Source organism: Ictidomys tridecemlineatus, chromosome 6 (assembly GCF_052094955.1).
Source record: "Ictidomys tridecemlineatus isolate mIctTri1 chromosome 6, mIctTri1.hap1, whole genome shotgun sequence".
In the NCBI taxonomy this organism is placed as follows: Eukaryota; Metazoa; Chordata; class Mammalia; order Rodentia; family Sciuridae; genus Ictidomys; species Ictidomys tridecemlineatus.
Genome location: NC_135482.1, coordinates 31,657,141 through 31,673,496, shown reverse-complemented (window position 1 = coordinate 31,673,496; position 16,356 = coordinate 31,657,141). Strand labels below are relative to the sequence as shown.

At 31.8% G+C, this 16,356-nt stretch overlaps 1 protein-coding gene across 10 annotated transcripts in view; it reads right to left on the bottom strand.

Moving 5' to 3' along the window:
* Mgat4c (MGAT4 family member C) overlaps nucleotides 1-16,356 on the bottom strand; it is a 786,744-nt gene that overhangs the window by 21,876 nt on the left and 748,512 nt on the right. For 9 of the 10 annotated variants that reach the window (XM_078053048.1, XM_078053046.1, XM_078053047.1 and 6 more), the window contains 3 exons: nucleotides 14,534-14,605; nucleotides 7,436-7,588; nucleotides 2,145-2,292 (listed from right to left, as the gene is read on the bottom strand). In XM_078053048.1, the coding sequence (XP_077909174.1) occupies nucleotides 2,145-2,292; nucleotides 7,436-7,582 (295 nt within the window). In that variant the 5' untranslated portion in view covers nucleotides 7,583-7,588; nucleotides 14,534-14,605. Of the gene's footprint in view, nucleotides 1-2,144; nucleotides 2,293-7,435; nucleotides 7,589-12,679; nucleotides 12,739-14,533; nucleotides 14,606-16,356 lie in introns of all 10 variants that reach the window. The other variant, XM_040280229.2, reaches the window with a different exon arrangement.

Genomic DNA, 16,356 nt, shown 5'->3' with positions numbered 1-16,356 from the left:
ATGCTTTACATAAAGGAAATCAGGACCTGTGTGATGAGGCAGCTCATTCAAACTGTAGTTACACTTAGTAAGTGGCGTGATGTCAGGATTCAACTGCCCCTCTCTTATGCTCTGTTATATTGCCTCTTTAGTACAAAGCAGGTGGTATTTGTGCAAATAGTCATTAGTAAATTAAACACGGAAAAGGGGAATTGGTAAAGCTTAGACAGAGGTGGTGTGACACATGGGGATAAAAGAATCATGGCAGTCTTGGGCAGTTAAATGAAAGCTGAAGAAGACTAGACATTTGAACTGGAGAATTGAAAAGAACTCTAAATTAAACCTAAATTAACTTACCAATTTCCTCAAGTTGATTATCACAAACTCCCTTGCATAAAAAAGTTCTTAAAAGGGGAACAAAATTTTTTGTGGTGTCCATATAATCTATTAAAATGTCATGATGTCACTGTGTTTCATTGATTTAAAATTTCTATTTTTTCACACCAAAACTTTTAAATAGTAAGTTGCAAATTACAATTGATGGTGTCTCATTGTTAAAATTGATAATGCTGGGGCTGGGGTTGTGGCTCAGCAGTAGAGTGCTTGCCGAGCATGTGCAAAGTGCTGGGTTTGATCTTCAACAGCACATAAAAGTAAATAAATAAAATAAAGGTATTGTGTCTGACTACAATTAACAGTATATATATATATATATATATATATACATATATATATGTATATATATATACACATATATATATACACATATATATATAAAATTGATAATGCTTATGTTTACAGCGGTCTATTAATCAGATACATTAATGTTATACATTAATGTTACACCATTGGATAAGGTACTTTGTATAAATGATGATGTCTTGGAATCTATGAAATATAGTATATAATTACTTAATTTCAAATATTTTTTCTCATACTACAGAGGGATGAAAAGTTTACTCTAAGAATTCATGTCTACATAAAACCTGAGAATGTGACCTTATTGGGAAAAAGGATATGTAAAGATATTATTAATTATAAATCTTGAGATGAACTAATCTCACATGTAGGGTTATGCCCTGAATTCAGTAAGTGATATCATTATAAGAAGAGGAGAGGATACAGACAGAATAAAGGAAGGAGGCCAATGATAATGGAGGCAGGAATTATCATTGCCACAAGAAATATAATGCCAGGGGCCACCACAAGATGGAAGAACCAAAGAAGGATTTGAGAAATAATTCAAAATGTCACACACAGAATTCTTTAGCACAGGGAAACATGATGCAAGAGATGATAGTCAGGTCATTCAGACCCAGAGTGGCAAACTTCTGCCAACTCTCTGACTCCATAAAAACAATAAATAACCACAATGAAAACCTTTTATTTCTTATTATAGTTCTTATATGGAATGTATAATATCAGTGACTAATTAACAATCAAATGTTATGTTGTTATTGCCATCCAATGTAACAATAACCATCAATGGGGGCTATAACCTCCTCCTTTGTTCTTTTTCATCATTAAAATCCCACACCCTTCTCATGCCACTTTTAGTGAACACTTATTTTAGATGGCTATAATTTGTCCCTCCCCCTCCAGGTGATCATCCTCATATTGATAATCCTCAAAAATTTCTTTGTTTTTATACACATGAACCTCAGCTTGCCATGTAGTTGACAGATTTTTCCTTAGAGTGGGCCGAGGGACTGTGGGTCTTCCAGTAAACTGATTTCAACTTCTAGCCTCCAGAACCATGAAATAATAATTTGTTGTTTTTTAAGCCACCCAGTTTGTAGTTTAAAAGGTAATTCAAACTGGTGGCAAGTGATAAAACTAAACTATGAAAATCTGAAAATAGAACAACACAGAAATAGTTAATTTTTAAAGTTAACTTAAAAAATTTAAAGTAAGTCATCTTTTCCTTGTGTCATATACCATCCTGTATCAGACTGCCAAAAAATTCATATTAAAATTAGACACAACTTTTTCATTATTAGTGGAATTTGGTCAGTGACAGAATTACAAGTTGGGATACACTGAAGTTCTTATCAAAGTATATGTTAAATCAATAAATCTCAAAAATCTATTGCTATGCAAATGAAACATTATTTTTCACAAAGTATTTTATGTATTCTTTAATTTAAAAGTTTAAGGATACTTACGTTTTCTTTGTAAAGGTGTGGCAGCTAGGTAGCGATAGGTGACATTTATGGCCCCTGAGAAATTAGATAAATCCTTGAAAGTATGAACATAGCGCTCTGAATTTAGTTGATGTGTGGATGTTTCCCTTATGAGCTGTTTGTCACCCTCCTAAATGTCAAGGAAGAGGCAAGGAAAATAAATAATATAGAGGGTCATGTATTAAATTTTCTCCTTACACCATGAAGATATGGGTACTATCAACAACATTGAACATTAGAAAAATCTCAATCACTGGACTCAGAGGCTGAAGACCACCATCACTCTCCTAATTTCCTACCTACAGCCTTTGTTTCACTTTCTCTCTCCTCTATTCCATTCTTTATATTACAGTTCATTTGCTTCTCTACAGTGTACACAAAAATGATGGTATTTTCTTGATAAGCAAGTATCTACATGAAAATTTCCAGTGCCGGGTTGGGGTTGTAGCTCAGCGGTAGAGCACTTGCTTTGCATGTGCGAGGCCCTGGGTTCAGTCCCCAGCACCACATAAAAATAAAAAACTAAAATTAAAGATATTGTATCCATCTACAACTAAAAAATATTTTTAAAAAAGAAAAGAAAATTCCAAGTACCTTCATGTTAGAATTCAAAATTTTTATAATAATCACCAATCTAAAAATTAAACGGTAATCTATTTTAGTTTCATCTGAGGCCAGTTACCACAGAATTTCCCATATTTGAGTCATAATAAATTGATTTTTTTCTTGTCTCCTATACCATCCTGTAAAATATTCTTTCTTAAACAATCTCAAATTAAAGACCACATATAATGTCTATGATTGTAAAACCTTAGGAATAATTAGGAAGATGCAAATGTAGACACAACCATTGGATTTTGCATAATTTATTAAGTAAGGAGTTTTAATAAGTTGCTTATATGCAATTAATTAAAAGATGTTGAGAACAGCCCACTGAAGTCCTCATGATATAGTAGTGTTTTTTTAAATTTTTTCAATTGTCTTTAATTAACCTCAATGAGAACACATTTTTACCAAGTCAAGAATTTGTGTTCAAACCTTATACTGGTCTTATGATAATTTTGCTTGTGTGGGGGGGAGGGCACATGTGTTTTTGTGTGGTATTCTGTTAGTGTGCTTTTTCAATATTTAAGATCATTTTTACACATGGTAGTGGACTACATTTTATTAAATCTTCAGAAAGGCTTAAGTGTATGAAAATATTGACTTTCAGTTTAAAATATGTCTTGTTATCCATTAATTGCCTCCATTTCTTTGGTAAAAGTTCAATGGCAAATATTGATTACTTAACTCATAGTTGATCAGTCTTTATTGATTATACATTATTAGCAAAACAATGACTTGTTTGGCTTGGGTATATGGTTTATTAATATATGTTTTGGGGCAACCTAATTAAGGAGAATTTTTTCTGGTAAGGTGTGTCATTTTATGGATCTATTTCTAATACTCAGTACAGGATGTAAGGCCAATCATGTATAAGTCATCAAACAGAGAAAGTCAATGCATTAAATAACTTCAGTCTTGATATTACCTGTCTGTGGTCAATAAAACTTTAATTAAACCTCTGTTCTAAAAGATTGGACAAGATTCAAATACAAGTTTTACCTTGATGAGAACATTCAATACTTTGTCTCAAACTGAAATGTGAAAAAGATGATTAGCTCACATTTTAAGTCTGGTCAGACTGGACTTTCCTTGGAATAAAAATTAAAGATAATAAAGTATGACTAGAGAGTTAAAAGGTCTTTTTATATGGACCTTATTAAATCAATATTCATTCTAAATATATTCTCTGTATATCCAATTATGTTGTGAATCTACATTTGGTCTTTCATACTGCATTTTTATATCTTATATTGCCTTGATAATTTGGATAAAGAAAACACTTGATCTTTAAAAGATTTATAATGGATTTGCCATCTACAAAAGCTATAGACTTTCAAAATACCTGAAATTAAACCTTAGGTGCTAAACAATCAATTCAACACCCATTGATCTATGATCATTTTAAATTATTTACACACAAATATTTTCACATATCCATAAGCAAACCTATGAAAATCCTTAGACTAAAATAAACAAAATTAAAAGTGGCCAAGAAGTATCTATGGACTCACTTTAGTATAAACTGCTTTAATAGCAATGTAACAGTGTATATAATCCATAGGGTGTAGAAGAAATTTCTATAAAAATCACAGTAGTCACAGTACTGAATTCACATCATCATTTTGTTCTTATGAGATGTTACGTTCTAAAGAAACTGCAGGATTTAATATCTCTTTAAGAATTCTGTCCTGAACGTGTAAAAATCTCAGCCTTTTCTGTGATAAGATGGAATACATTCATTTTGATTGAAGGACATAACAGAATATAAAATGCAATGGAACTGATATGAAAGTACTTAATTAAATTCTCAAGTACAACCTTCTTTACACTTTTCAGCATAAATAAATAATGCACCTTTCACCTGAGTCAGCCTTGTTGGTTGCTTCCAGAGGCATCTAACTGAACAGCCAGGCTGTCCCTGGATACCTTCTTTCTGTAGTTACTATGCTATAGTGTGTTTCTCAGTAATAAGACAAAGTTTTATGACAATCATTTTCTGGATGGGAATGAAATTCAATGGACTAGCTACAGACTAAATATATACCCTAGTGGCTACTTTGAAGATGCTCACAGCCAAGAGGCTAAGTTGATTGGGCATGCAGCTTCTCTTCTACTTAGCTTGACTTGTAATAGTATTTGTCTCTTCCACTGAGCTCAGCTTCCTTTCCCACTGAAAGTCATATGTCTCCAATACATAAGCTAATATACTAAACTGTTAATACTCCTAGGATTTCAGTCCACAGCTGGATTTTCTAGCAAAAAGAGCAGAGTAGAATGTGCTGAGTAACTCCAGCGACCTTACTACTTCTAACTCTTCATTTGATTCCTCTGAATTGTAAGAATTGTTTTCCAGCAATAAAAAGGAGATGATGATGATGATGATGATAATAATAATAATAATAATAATAATAATAATAATAATAATAATAATAAAAGACCTCCTAAAATCTATGCTTAGGAAATGGTATCATTATAGAATCATGAGGTCAAGGCTAGCATATTAAAAATGAAACTCAGATGAAAAAGTCAAAAGAAAAAAGTATTTAAAAAGAACCGCAGTATATTTTTGAAAGTAGTCAGATTTCCATAGATATTATACATTTTCAGAAGACTATCTTTAATGAAATTTAATATTAGTGATTGGATGTTTCAAATATTTATTAAGCCAGCTCAAAATGAAATTTACTTAGAAATCATATGAGAAACTAAAAAATTAAATAACAAAAATGTTATCATTGAATTTATAATAAGGAGGGGTGCTGATATTTAAAGATCACAATTAATTCATTGTTCACTGTTTCTGACTTAACATAAATATTTAAAAATTATCTTTCTGTTTTGATTTTGATAATCATTTTCAAATCTGAGAAATATATCTCTTCTTTGCAGATGGATTAATTTGTAAATATAACTAAATACATGCTCAATATAGTCAAAGAAATTTCACTGAAAAAGTACTCTATTTCCATAAAGTTATTTCCGTAAATCTTATTTTTCACATTGGCAGGCTAGAATCAATGTTTACAGTAGACTGTAAAAATTCACAAAACAGGGCAATAGCATTTTATTTTTATTATTGATAAATATTATATTATTTCTTACATGAAATTATGAGTTTATAGAGATTCTGTTACAAAAAGTGGTATATGTTCAATATTAGTGGTCTTATGGAGATGGCGAAATGAAAGATTAGAAATGCACTTGAAATTCTCTTATAAACATAAAAGTCATTAAATATAGTAAACTCCAATCAATAGCATGTTCTTGATTTATAAAATTTGATATACTTTTACCAGTAGACAAAAATGCAATTAATTTTTCTTAAAAAACTAAATCATTATTAGGAGACTCTTTAGTTAATTTATCATCTTAAATTCTATCAAGAAAATATAGCTAGATCACATGAACCTTACAAAAAAAAATTCCCAAATTCACATAACTAGAAAGTTTATTCAATTTTCTATGGTATAAATGATGTCTAGTCAAATTCTTTCAATCTCTGGTGATTTCCACTATATTGTCAATTGATCATGGATAGTAGAATGAAGAGTCTAAAAAATCAGGATCTTTGCTTGATGACAAAAAATCTGGCCAAATGTCAAGAGTTAGGATTCTGGCAGAATTTCATTATAAAAAATACAGAGTTAAAGGATATGAGATGTTTTACAGAGAACCTACTAGAAGAATCTGTACTAAGATTTTATGGTGGATTCATAAGATATAGTATACTATCTGGCAAAGAGTACATAATTAATGAATCATGCTCAATACAATAAGACATTTTATTGGGAATGCTTTTTATCATTATTGTTATAATCTTTCTTGCTACAATACTATTTAGTCCCTATGAGTGCAAAGGACTTGATTTTTTGAAATATGCAAATAGTAATAACAAAATAAAAATTATGGCAGATATCTTAGGCTTAGTAGAAAAAAATTGAATAAACAACAAGGTTCATATTATTATCAAAAGATATGAAATTATGTGACATTTATAACCATAAGTAAAATAAGAAAAATACAAACTGATTTCTCACTATTAGCCAGAATAAACTCTCTATTTTATATATTTTGCATAAAACAAATTTGTATATTCTTATATACTGACTTTTATCATATATTTTTAACCACTGAATAATTTCCACATAATACGTTCATCACTTGAGATCTTTATATATATAATGGTGGCCATTTAGAGCTATTCAAAATCCAAAAGTAACAAAAATATTATAACAAAATATTACATAAACAAAATAGCACAATTAGATACTATTTTTATCTAGACAATAAAATTTCAATAAGAAAAGTAGAGAAAGTAAGGAATAATACTTGTGAAGCAAATTTTATTTTATATATTTCAAATTATAGTCCTTATTAACTCAGCATAATAATGATAAATAATTCCTTTGTAATTAGATACACATTTGAAACACAATATATACAGTATTAAATAGATTAATGCAACATAAGTTAAAACAAGTATAATATTGAAAAATTATGATTTATAGAAAAAAAATCTCTAGGTAGGAAATATATATATATATTATAATTTTGCTTAAGCTAAGTCTACCTGCCCAGCAGAGGATTCAATTTAGCTTACAATTATGCCAATTTAGGTTGACATATGCTTTAATTTGAACAAAAAATAATCAACCTCTATAACTTACCAGAACATAGCTATCTTCAATGTACAAATTCATAAATAGGAGGAAAATGACAAGAACTCCCAAGAATGACACTGTAGAACGTTTTCGCAAGCATCTCATTTTATCCAGTATTTGAAAAGTCTGTTTCATCTGATAAAATTTAAACATTCTCTCCTATAGAAAAGAGGCACAGATTACTAACATTTACTTTTGGATATAAATATTTCATATATATAATATATATAAAAATATATACACATGTATATTTATTTATTTCATATCTGTATGAAATAAAGCCTTTACAGAGTCTCACTCTTCAAATATTTGAACTAAAATTTCATTTAAAGTTTTATGCATAATGCTGACATATATCATTATATGAATTATATATTGTGACACAGATACCTTAAGGTCAATGCAGTGATTTATATTTATGTAGAATAATTCAAAATGAAAAAAAATCTTAAAATTATTGATTGAAAAATGAAATTTGGCAGTAATAATGTTAGATAAAACAGGCCCTTCAATGAGAAACAAAACAAAAAATAAAAGAGAGAAAAACATGTCAATTATTATCAATGAGGTATAGAATTATGGTAAAATCTAACTCCTAACTTACATTGTAATGAAAATGGAAGAAATCATAAATATGGGTCTCAGAATAAGAGGCACTAAAAATTCTCAGTGGGAATCTGAACAAAGAGAAGTCACAAGTTAGGGATAGGTCCATATACACATTGAGAACTTCTGAGTTAAAATTTTTGTGTTTTTCAAGTTTCTTCTTAAATAATTATAAATCCTGGAATAGGATATCTACATTGCTTTGTTTGATCAAACTGGCAGGTTGACTGTTTGGAATAATTCATGGACTTTACAAAAGCAAAATGAGATTACAAAATTACTGGAAAGCTAATTTTTTTTATATTTCATTCCTAAATTTTGTGATAGACTACAAAAATGATTCATTAGATTATTGACTGTGGATTTTAAAAGAACAAACACATCTGGAAGGATCAACAGACTAGTGAAAGTATATTTAAGCAACATACAATATTTGTACTTTTGATGGTGTACCATATTATAATACAATGCATGTATACAATATGGAATGATCCTGTCATGTCAGCAGAATTGCATTTTGTCTAAAACCAACAGAAAGATAATCTGTAAATGGTGTTATGTGGCTATGTAGTCTATCTGGGTTCATTTTTAGGATGAAGTATTTATGTATAAGAAGGACTTCAGGAAGAAAAAGAGGCCAGATCCTAGATCCTTAGATATAAACCTAGAAGACAACAGGCAAATAACATCTCTTTGATGAACTGATCAAGAAAGAATTTATGAATTTCTTATAAAGTAAAAAATATTAGGAATTGGAATAAAGGCTTAACGAACATGAAGAATGGAATTCTGAAAAAGAAATGTTATATGTATTAACCATTCCTTTTCTTCATTTGTATTTTTCTCAAGGGTTACTTCTTTTACATTGTGTGTAGAGAAAGACAAGGGGAGAGAGAGATGTGTACAGATATATACACAAGCACACAAAAAATATGAATAATTGAGTGATAGATGATATTCTAAACAGTCTCAGAAGTATTAAAAATGATGCTTTGTGGGGAGAGTCTTCATTTTTGTCCCCCAGAATGCAAAATACAACAAAACAACAACTAATCTCAAAGATGTAATTCTAGATTACAAAGAAAAATTGCTAAAGTGCTTAGAGAATCATGACAGCCACCTAATAGCCATATCCTCCAAAATCAGCTTACAGCAACATAAAGCACATCTAAACCTTACACAGTCACACTCTCAGGATAACTAGTAGACAGTAGCATGAGCTAATATTAACACCCAGGACAAGCAGAATGGGGTTAGAAGCCCAAAAAAGCAAGAAAAACATCAGAAGACAGACCAAAATATGTATCACACATTAAACAAATCACACTGGATTACATCATAGTAAAAAAAAAAAAAATCAAGGAAGCTAATAAGGGTATCTAAACCCTTCCTTTATCTAAAACGCAGAATTATCTCCTACACTACCTGTGTCCAGGAAAGTTAAAATGAAAAATTCTGAAAAAATTAAAGAGCAAAACTCCAACTAATACACCAACCAACCAAATAAACAACAACAAAAACCCCAGACAGAACATCAATTTACTATGAAAAGGAAAACAAATAGCTCATTTCAGGTTGGGGGAAAATTCTGAGATTAGGTCATCTTTTTGTTGTGCCACAAAGCAAGGATGCTCTTAGGGAAGGTGGAATGTATCTTGAGGACATTGAAAACAAATGTGAAGACACTTCCATTGAGAAAATTTGGGAACAATGATGATTAAAAATATGACTATGATTGATAGTAAAATACTGAATAAATATAAACTCATTATGAAATGGTGATAATGCTAAAAAGAGAAATGAAAAATAGGAAACTTCGTTTGCCACAGTGAAGGTAATATCTGCCCGTCTTCTGACCTTCAAAATTGGAAATTAAAAATATTAATTGTTCTACCCTGCATTTCTAAGAGAACAATGTTTATCCCTAATGATGATGGATATTTTCAAATATTGACCAATGGTCAACACAGGGCATTATACCTGAAAGAAAGGAAAGCAAACACATAAGCAAGCTGCTTGATTTCTCTAGTGTAGTGCAAGGAGGCAGTTTCCAAAAGGTAGGGCAGGGAGAGTAATCCAAACAGAAGCCAGAGATCCTGCTTACTTGAGACAGAGATGAGTTTAGGGAGAAAATGGTATTTAGAATGTGAAGGGCAGAATATTTAGTGGGAGGAACTTAAATAAAAGAGGCAGAATTCTGCAGAAGGCCTCTTTATCCTCAACACTGTCATGTGTGTGGTGAAATTACATAAGGCTAGAGACAGACCCATGAAAAAGCAGCAGGCCTCAGAAATTCTTGAAGCCTAAACAGGGTTGGTAATAATACGGTTACCTATTAGCCAAGTTCACTAGCTGCACAGATCTGGGGAATAGTGGGACATTAAGAAGAGTCCAGATGCTTATCATTCTAATATTGGGGCTGAATTAGATGTTTCAGGACTGTTCTAACATATGCTTAACAGCTAACATCAGGGCTGGGGATGTAGCTCAGTTGGTAGAGTGCTTGCCTTGCATGCACAAGGCCTTGGGTTCAATCCCCAGCACCACAGGGGGAAAATAAAAAAAAAAAAACGCTAGCATCAGATGATCCCGTAAGACTCAGTCCATGTCACTAGAAAGTATAGTACTCTTGCCAGTCTCTTGGTGCACACCTGTAACTCCAGTGACTGGGAAGGCTGAAGTAGGAGGATCCTAAGTTTGAGGTCAGCAATTAAACAAGACCCTGTCTCAAAATTTTAAAAATGAAAAAATAAAAATGAACTGGGCATGTAGCTTAGTGGTAAAACTCCTCTGGGTTCAATCCTCAGTACAAAAACAAACAAACAAAAAATTACAGCACTCTTTACATGATATAAAATCATTGGAACTTAAGAATATAAATGCAAAATATTTAGAATTCACTCAGGGGATGTAAATTACCAGGTATGTACAGGACAATATATATAATCCATAGCTACAATAAAACCATTCAAAAAAAATCAACAAATGACAGAATTAAAATAAAATGGTAAAATTAAAATTAAAAGAAGATAGTAAGATAGTATTAAAACTATTATCATTATCATGTCCTTAATCCCCTAGGATTAAGATGTAGTAAAACAAAAATTATAGTATCATGAGCCATCCATGGGCTGTGTGTGTGAACTATGCACATAGTAGCCACGTGAGGGGACAGGCCTGGCGATGGCTGGGCTGTATGATGCAAGTGTGCCTTCTCTTTAGCTCTGCCTGTGATCCCACACAGCACCTGAGATGGGTGTGACTTGCCAAGATGTTAATCAATCTGCTGACCACAAGACACTAGGAAGCAGGATTCCACCCTTGAAACCTTATCCTCTGCCTTAATTGGTGAAGAACATTCTATCTAAACTCCTTTGTGAGTCCCCATATAAAAATAAAGAGATTCTGAGTGCAGGTTCTCTTTTCCAGAGCTCTTTCCAGTGTGAAAGCTGACCCCTAAGGTCACTGAGCTATCTCTCCCTCGGTATAAAAATTACTCTGTGCCCTGTGCTTTTTTGCTGCTTTCTTAGCTTAATGTCACAGCCAGCTCTTTTAGATCCAGTTTATCTCGTCAGTGCGGGTTGTTGGCAAGAATAGAGAAATAAAGGATATTAAAAACTTGAGCTTATAAAATGAAAAACACATAATATCTAAAAAGCCAATATACTTGCTAGTATTAAGTACAAATAAGGAAGAGCAGGTGTAAAGATGAACTATTGAAAATACAGCGGTGAAAATAATACAAAATTAAGCAAAGAGAGAGAGAGGAAAAAAATCCCATCAAAGAGCTCCAAAATTCCTGATCCACAAAACCAATGAGACAATAAATGTTTTCAACCACACAAGTTTTAAAGTAGTTTCTTAGGCAACAATAGATAACTTTATATGGCTGTCTATGGCAAATTTGCTTTAAGTATAAAGATGCCAGGTAGGCTAATAATAGAGGAAAAGGAAAAGATAAAGTATGCAAGCATTAATCAAACAAAGCTGGAGTAATATATTAATAACATCAACAGTAAACATTTGATAATAGGTGAAGGTATCAATTGTCAAAGGGAGCATAACTATCCTAAACTTGCAAGAACCAAACATGAGTTTCAAAATAAATGAAGGAAAAATTGATATGTGAAAGGAGAAATACATTCAAATTTGACTGAGAGATTTCAGTATTTAACCCGCAGTAACTGACTGCTATCAGTAAATAGAATATCAGTAACTATAGATAATACCTACAACACTGTCAAATAAATTGATCAAATGGACCTTCATAGAACATTCTACCCAGCAAGAGCAGAATACAAATTCTTTTCAAATGCATGAAGAAAATTTGTCAAGACAAAATTGTTTGGGCCATAAGACATGGCGTTGAAATTGTATACAAAATACGTTCACTGACAACCGAGAAGTTTATTAGAAAGATGTAGACAAATTCCAATTGAAAAGTAAACAACACACTATTGAACATCCCACATGTCCAAGATTATTTCAAAGAAGATATTAGAAAAATATATTGAATCAAATAAAATTGAAACACATAACATAAAGTGTGTGCAAGGCAGGCAGCGAAAGGCTTGAAGAGAAATTTATAACATCATATGTTTTCATAGAGAAGAAGAAATGTCTAAGATAACTTATCTGGCTTACCAGAATTTCTCATTTCTCAAGAAATGTGATAAACAAGTGCAAACTAATCCCAATGCAAGCTTTCAAAAAAGGAAATTAGGCCAAAGGTAAGTAAAAAGTAAATAAATAAATAAATAAATAAATAAATAAATAAATAAATAAATAAATAAATAAAACTTAAAGTCAAAGACTAAGACAAGCAACAATAAAGCTAGAGGAGTCAATTACTAATATCAGGAATAAAACAATTATCATCAAAAATTCTACAGATATTAAACAACATAGGAGTATTTTGAAAAATAAAAATGGTAACAAGGTAACTTCCTTGAAATACAGAAATCATCAGAGTCTATTGAGGAAATATAATAATCCTATATCTATTCAATAAATTGTAATTATAGTAAAAAACACCTCCAAAACTCCATGTCCATATGGTTTCATGAATAAATTCCCCCAAATATTTTTAAGGGAAAACAATAATACAAATGTTACACAAAATCTTACAGATACTAGAAGAGGAATAAATAATTCCTTCTCTATGGATCTAGCAAAGCATTTTTATTTTATGATATTTTAGGTCATCTTATGAATAATTTATTCAAATAGAAAATGATAGTGAAAACTTTATTAGAAATATTAGTAAGAATTTAAAGACAGCTAACACAAACATTATTGAAATTTTCCAGTAGGTTCTTGTTTACCATTACCCTGGATTCTTCTTACACTTATTATACTCAACACAATAAGAATTTGATGGCCCTTAATTTTGTTGAAGAGAAGACAACCTTATCTGACTCATAATTGTTATACCTTTCATTATTAGGTTTGGATACAGTAAGTTCATTTTTATATCATCTGCTTCCCTCCAGTCCTTTTTGTTTACATACCTGCTGCAGGATTGTGTGCTAACAATCTTATCAGGCAAATTTTGGTGCATAAAAGATGAATGAATACTGTTCCATATCTTTTAGCAAAATAGGGCAGTTAGGTTCTTTTCACAGAACAGTGAGATGAGTTCTCCCTGCTAAATGATATTATAAATGAAAATATTTTATTTTTTTTCTTAAACATATATTGTTCACTCAGCTGTTAATCTAAGATATTGTTATACTGATGCATTTTCATTGTTTTTTTAGAGTGCTGCTGTGTCTTTGTGTTAAATTTTTCTTTTTAGCCAACTTTAGTCAGATGTCTCTATCCCTACTAGCTCCCATCCTTTCTCATGTCTGCAGGGGTAAGTTTAGCAAGAATCCTGTCTAGTCCGTTCATTCAAAATGCCCCCATCCCTGCCTCCATATTTGATGGTCTTCACTATTTAATTAAGTTCATCATCCACCATCAGCCTCCAGGCATTATCTGATCATTCCAGCCTGTCTTCAGAATTTGTTAGGTTCCTTTATCAATTGCCTTGTTAGTCATCTTCCATCCATTGATTCACATCCTGATCCTTGGTAATAAACTTGTACTTTCCCTTGTTATGTTCAGATTGTCTCAGAAGCCACAATGGGAGTTGAAATTCTAAAATCCAAGTGACAGAGGGGCTAGAGTAGAAAGGAAAAGGTTCTAGCAGAATAGAGGAATGGGGCAATGAGGGGCTTGAACAAATTAATATCAAATGATTTAAAGGAGCTGAAGGGAAGTTTAGAAAGGTTAAATGGAGAAATGGAAGTACCAGGAGTTATGTTCAGAGTTTTTCTCCTGGACCGCAAAATCCCAAGGCCCTTGGATAGTCTACCCTGACATATTGAAATTCATGGCAACTATCATCAATATTGTTTTCTTAAACAATTTTGGTGCTGTGACTTAAATAGGATCTGTTGTTGGATCCCTGGACTTCTCACACAGGACCCCAAATACAAACTTTAGATCCTTTACCTTTACTCCTGGCGGATTGACGGAGGATCCATTGATGGTTTCAACTTCTGAGCCAGTTCTTCTGATGACAGTCTGTTAAGGAACAGTAAGAACAGATTTTGATTCTTAAGATTCAGAGTACTCTATATGAGCCATGTTAGAGCCACAGCAAACCAGGTTGTTATAGTCCTAGGGTTGTCAGTTATAAGAAGTTGGGTTGGAGTACATTAGTTTGAAAGGTACCTGCTGGGTTGGAAGTCTGTCTTCCTGGCTCTTTTCTTTCAAGTGGCAAGTTGCTTCCTCATTTCCCAGCCTAGAAAATTGCCCATCTCTCTATGTGGTCTCTCTGTTCTCTCTTTTTGATCCTCTTTCTCCTGTGGTAACTTCTCAGTCAACTAAAACCCCTTTCTCAAACCCCTGCTGACTACATACACCACCAACTCTGTTCACTCCTTTCTTCTCGAAATGATTTTTCTGAGGATAAAGGGGAACTTCAGCTGTTCTTAGGGGAACAGAAGGTCTCCCCCAACTGGATCCTCTAAACTCTCTTCCTTCTTATTGCCCCATCTACTTCTTCCTCATTTTAACTCCTTTAATCTTCCTTCAGTTCCTTGAATTATTTGATACTTTTCTCTTCAAACCTCTTTTTCCTCCATTCCTCTGTCCTGCCAGAACTTTTTCCTTCAATTTCAGGCCCTAGTCACTTGAACTTTAGAATTTCTATTCCCATTGTGCTTCTGAGAGACTCAAGGACCCTCGAAAGCAATTGTATGAGGTTGAGAAGAAAAAAATAAAGATAATTGAAAAATAAATATTTAATCCAGATATAGTCATATCCTCCCAAAGATAACCTATCTGGGCAAAGAAGGTCTTAGTTCTCCTCCACAAAAATTGGTACAAAGCTTTTACCCTCATATAGAGGAAGTAATCTTAATTTGTCACAACTCTTAGACAAACAAATTGAGTAAAATATAATGTGAGCAAGGAGAAGAGGTTATTATTGTCTGACTCAAGGCTAAATTTTATAATGAAATTTGGAAAATTTTTGTTTATAATTGTCTGTTTACAATTGTATGGCTCCCCCAGCTTCTGTGGCTCCTGTGTTCTTGGTGTCTCTTGGCTTGTAGCTGAATATTTGCAGGCTCTGCTTCTGGTATTATCTGTCCATTACATTACACACATGCGGAAAATATATATATATATATATATATATATATATTTTATATTATATATAATTATATATAATATATAATATATAGTATATATATATAACATTTATATATTTTATATTATATATAATTATATATATATATATATTTATCTCTGGATGGTATTATCAAGTTACTGTATAAAATCCCATAAAGGATTACTGTTCCAATTGGCTTAAAGATAGATGAGGGCTTATTTAAGCTAAATATTCCAAGAACTCCTAGACATATAGAAACTAACTCAAATGCTTTTCAAGTTCAATGAGTTGACAATATCTTTGGTAATTAAGACTATTTTAATATTGTTAGTTTAATAAAAGGTTTTTGTGTTATCAGCATAACATGAATATTTCTTTTACTTGAGTTTACATGTTGAATAAGATGATATTATGTCTATTAGACGTTTATGATTATAAAAAATATAAAATCAAACTTACAAGATGCAGTAAAAAAGAACTGTTTGATGTCAGTAATTTACATAAAAAAATGAGTATATCAAGGACAGCAATAAAACCAAAACAAAGTGTTTACCTTTTCAGCTTTTGCTTTTGGAATCCTAGGCTAACATGCTTGTAATTTAAAAAGAGTTAACAGGGAAATAACTTGAGATAATGGATAGCTTTGTTTGATGTTTGA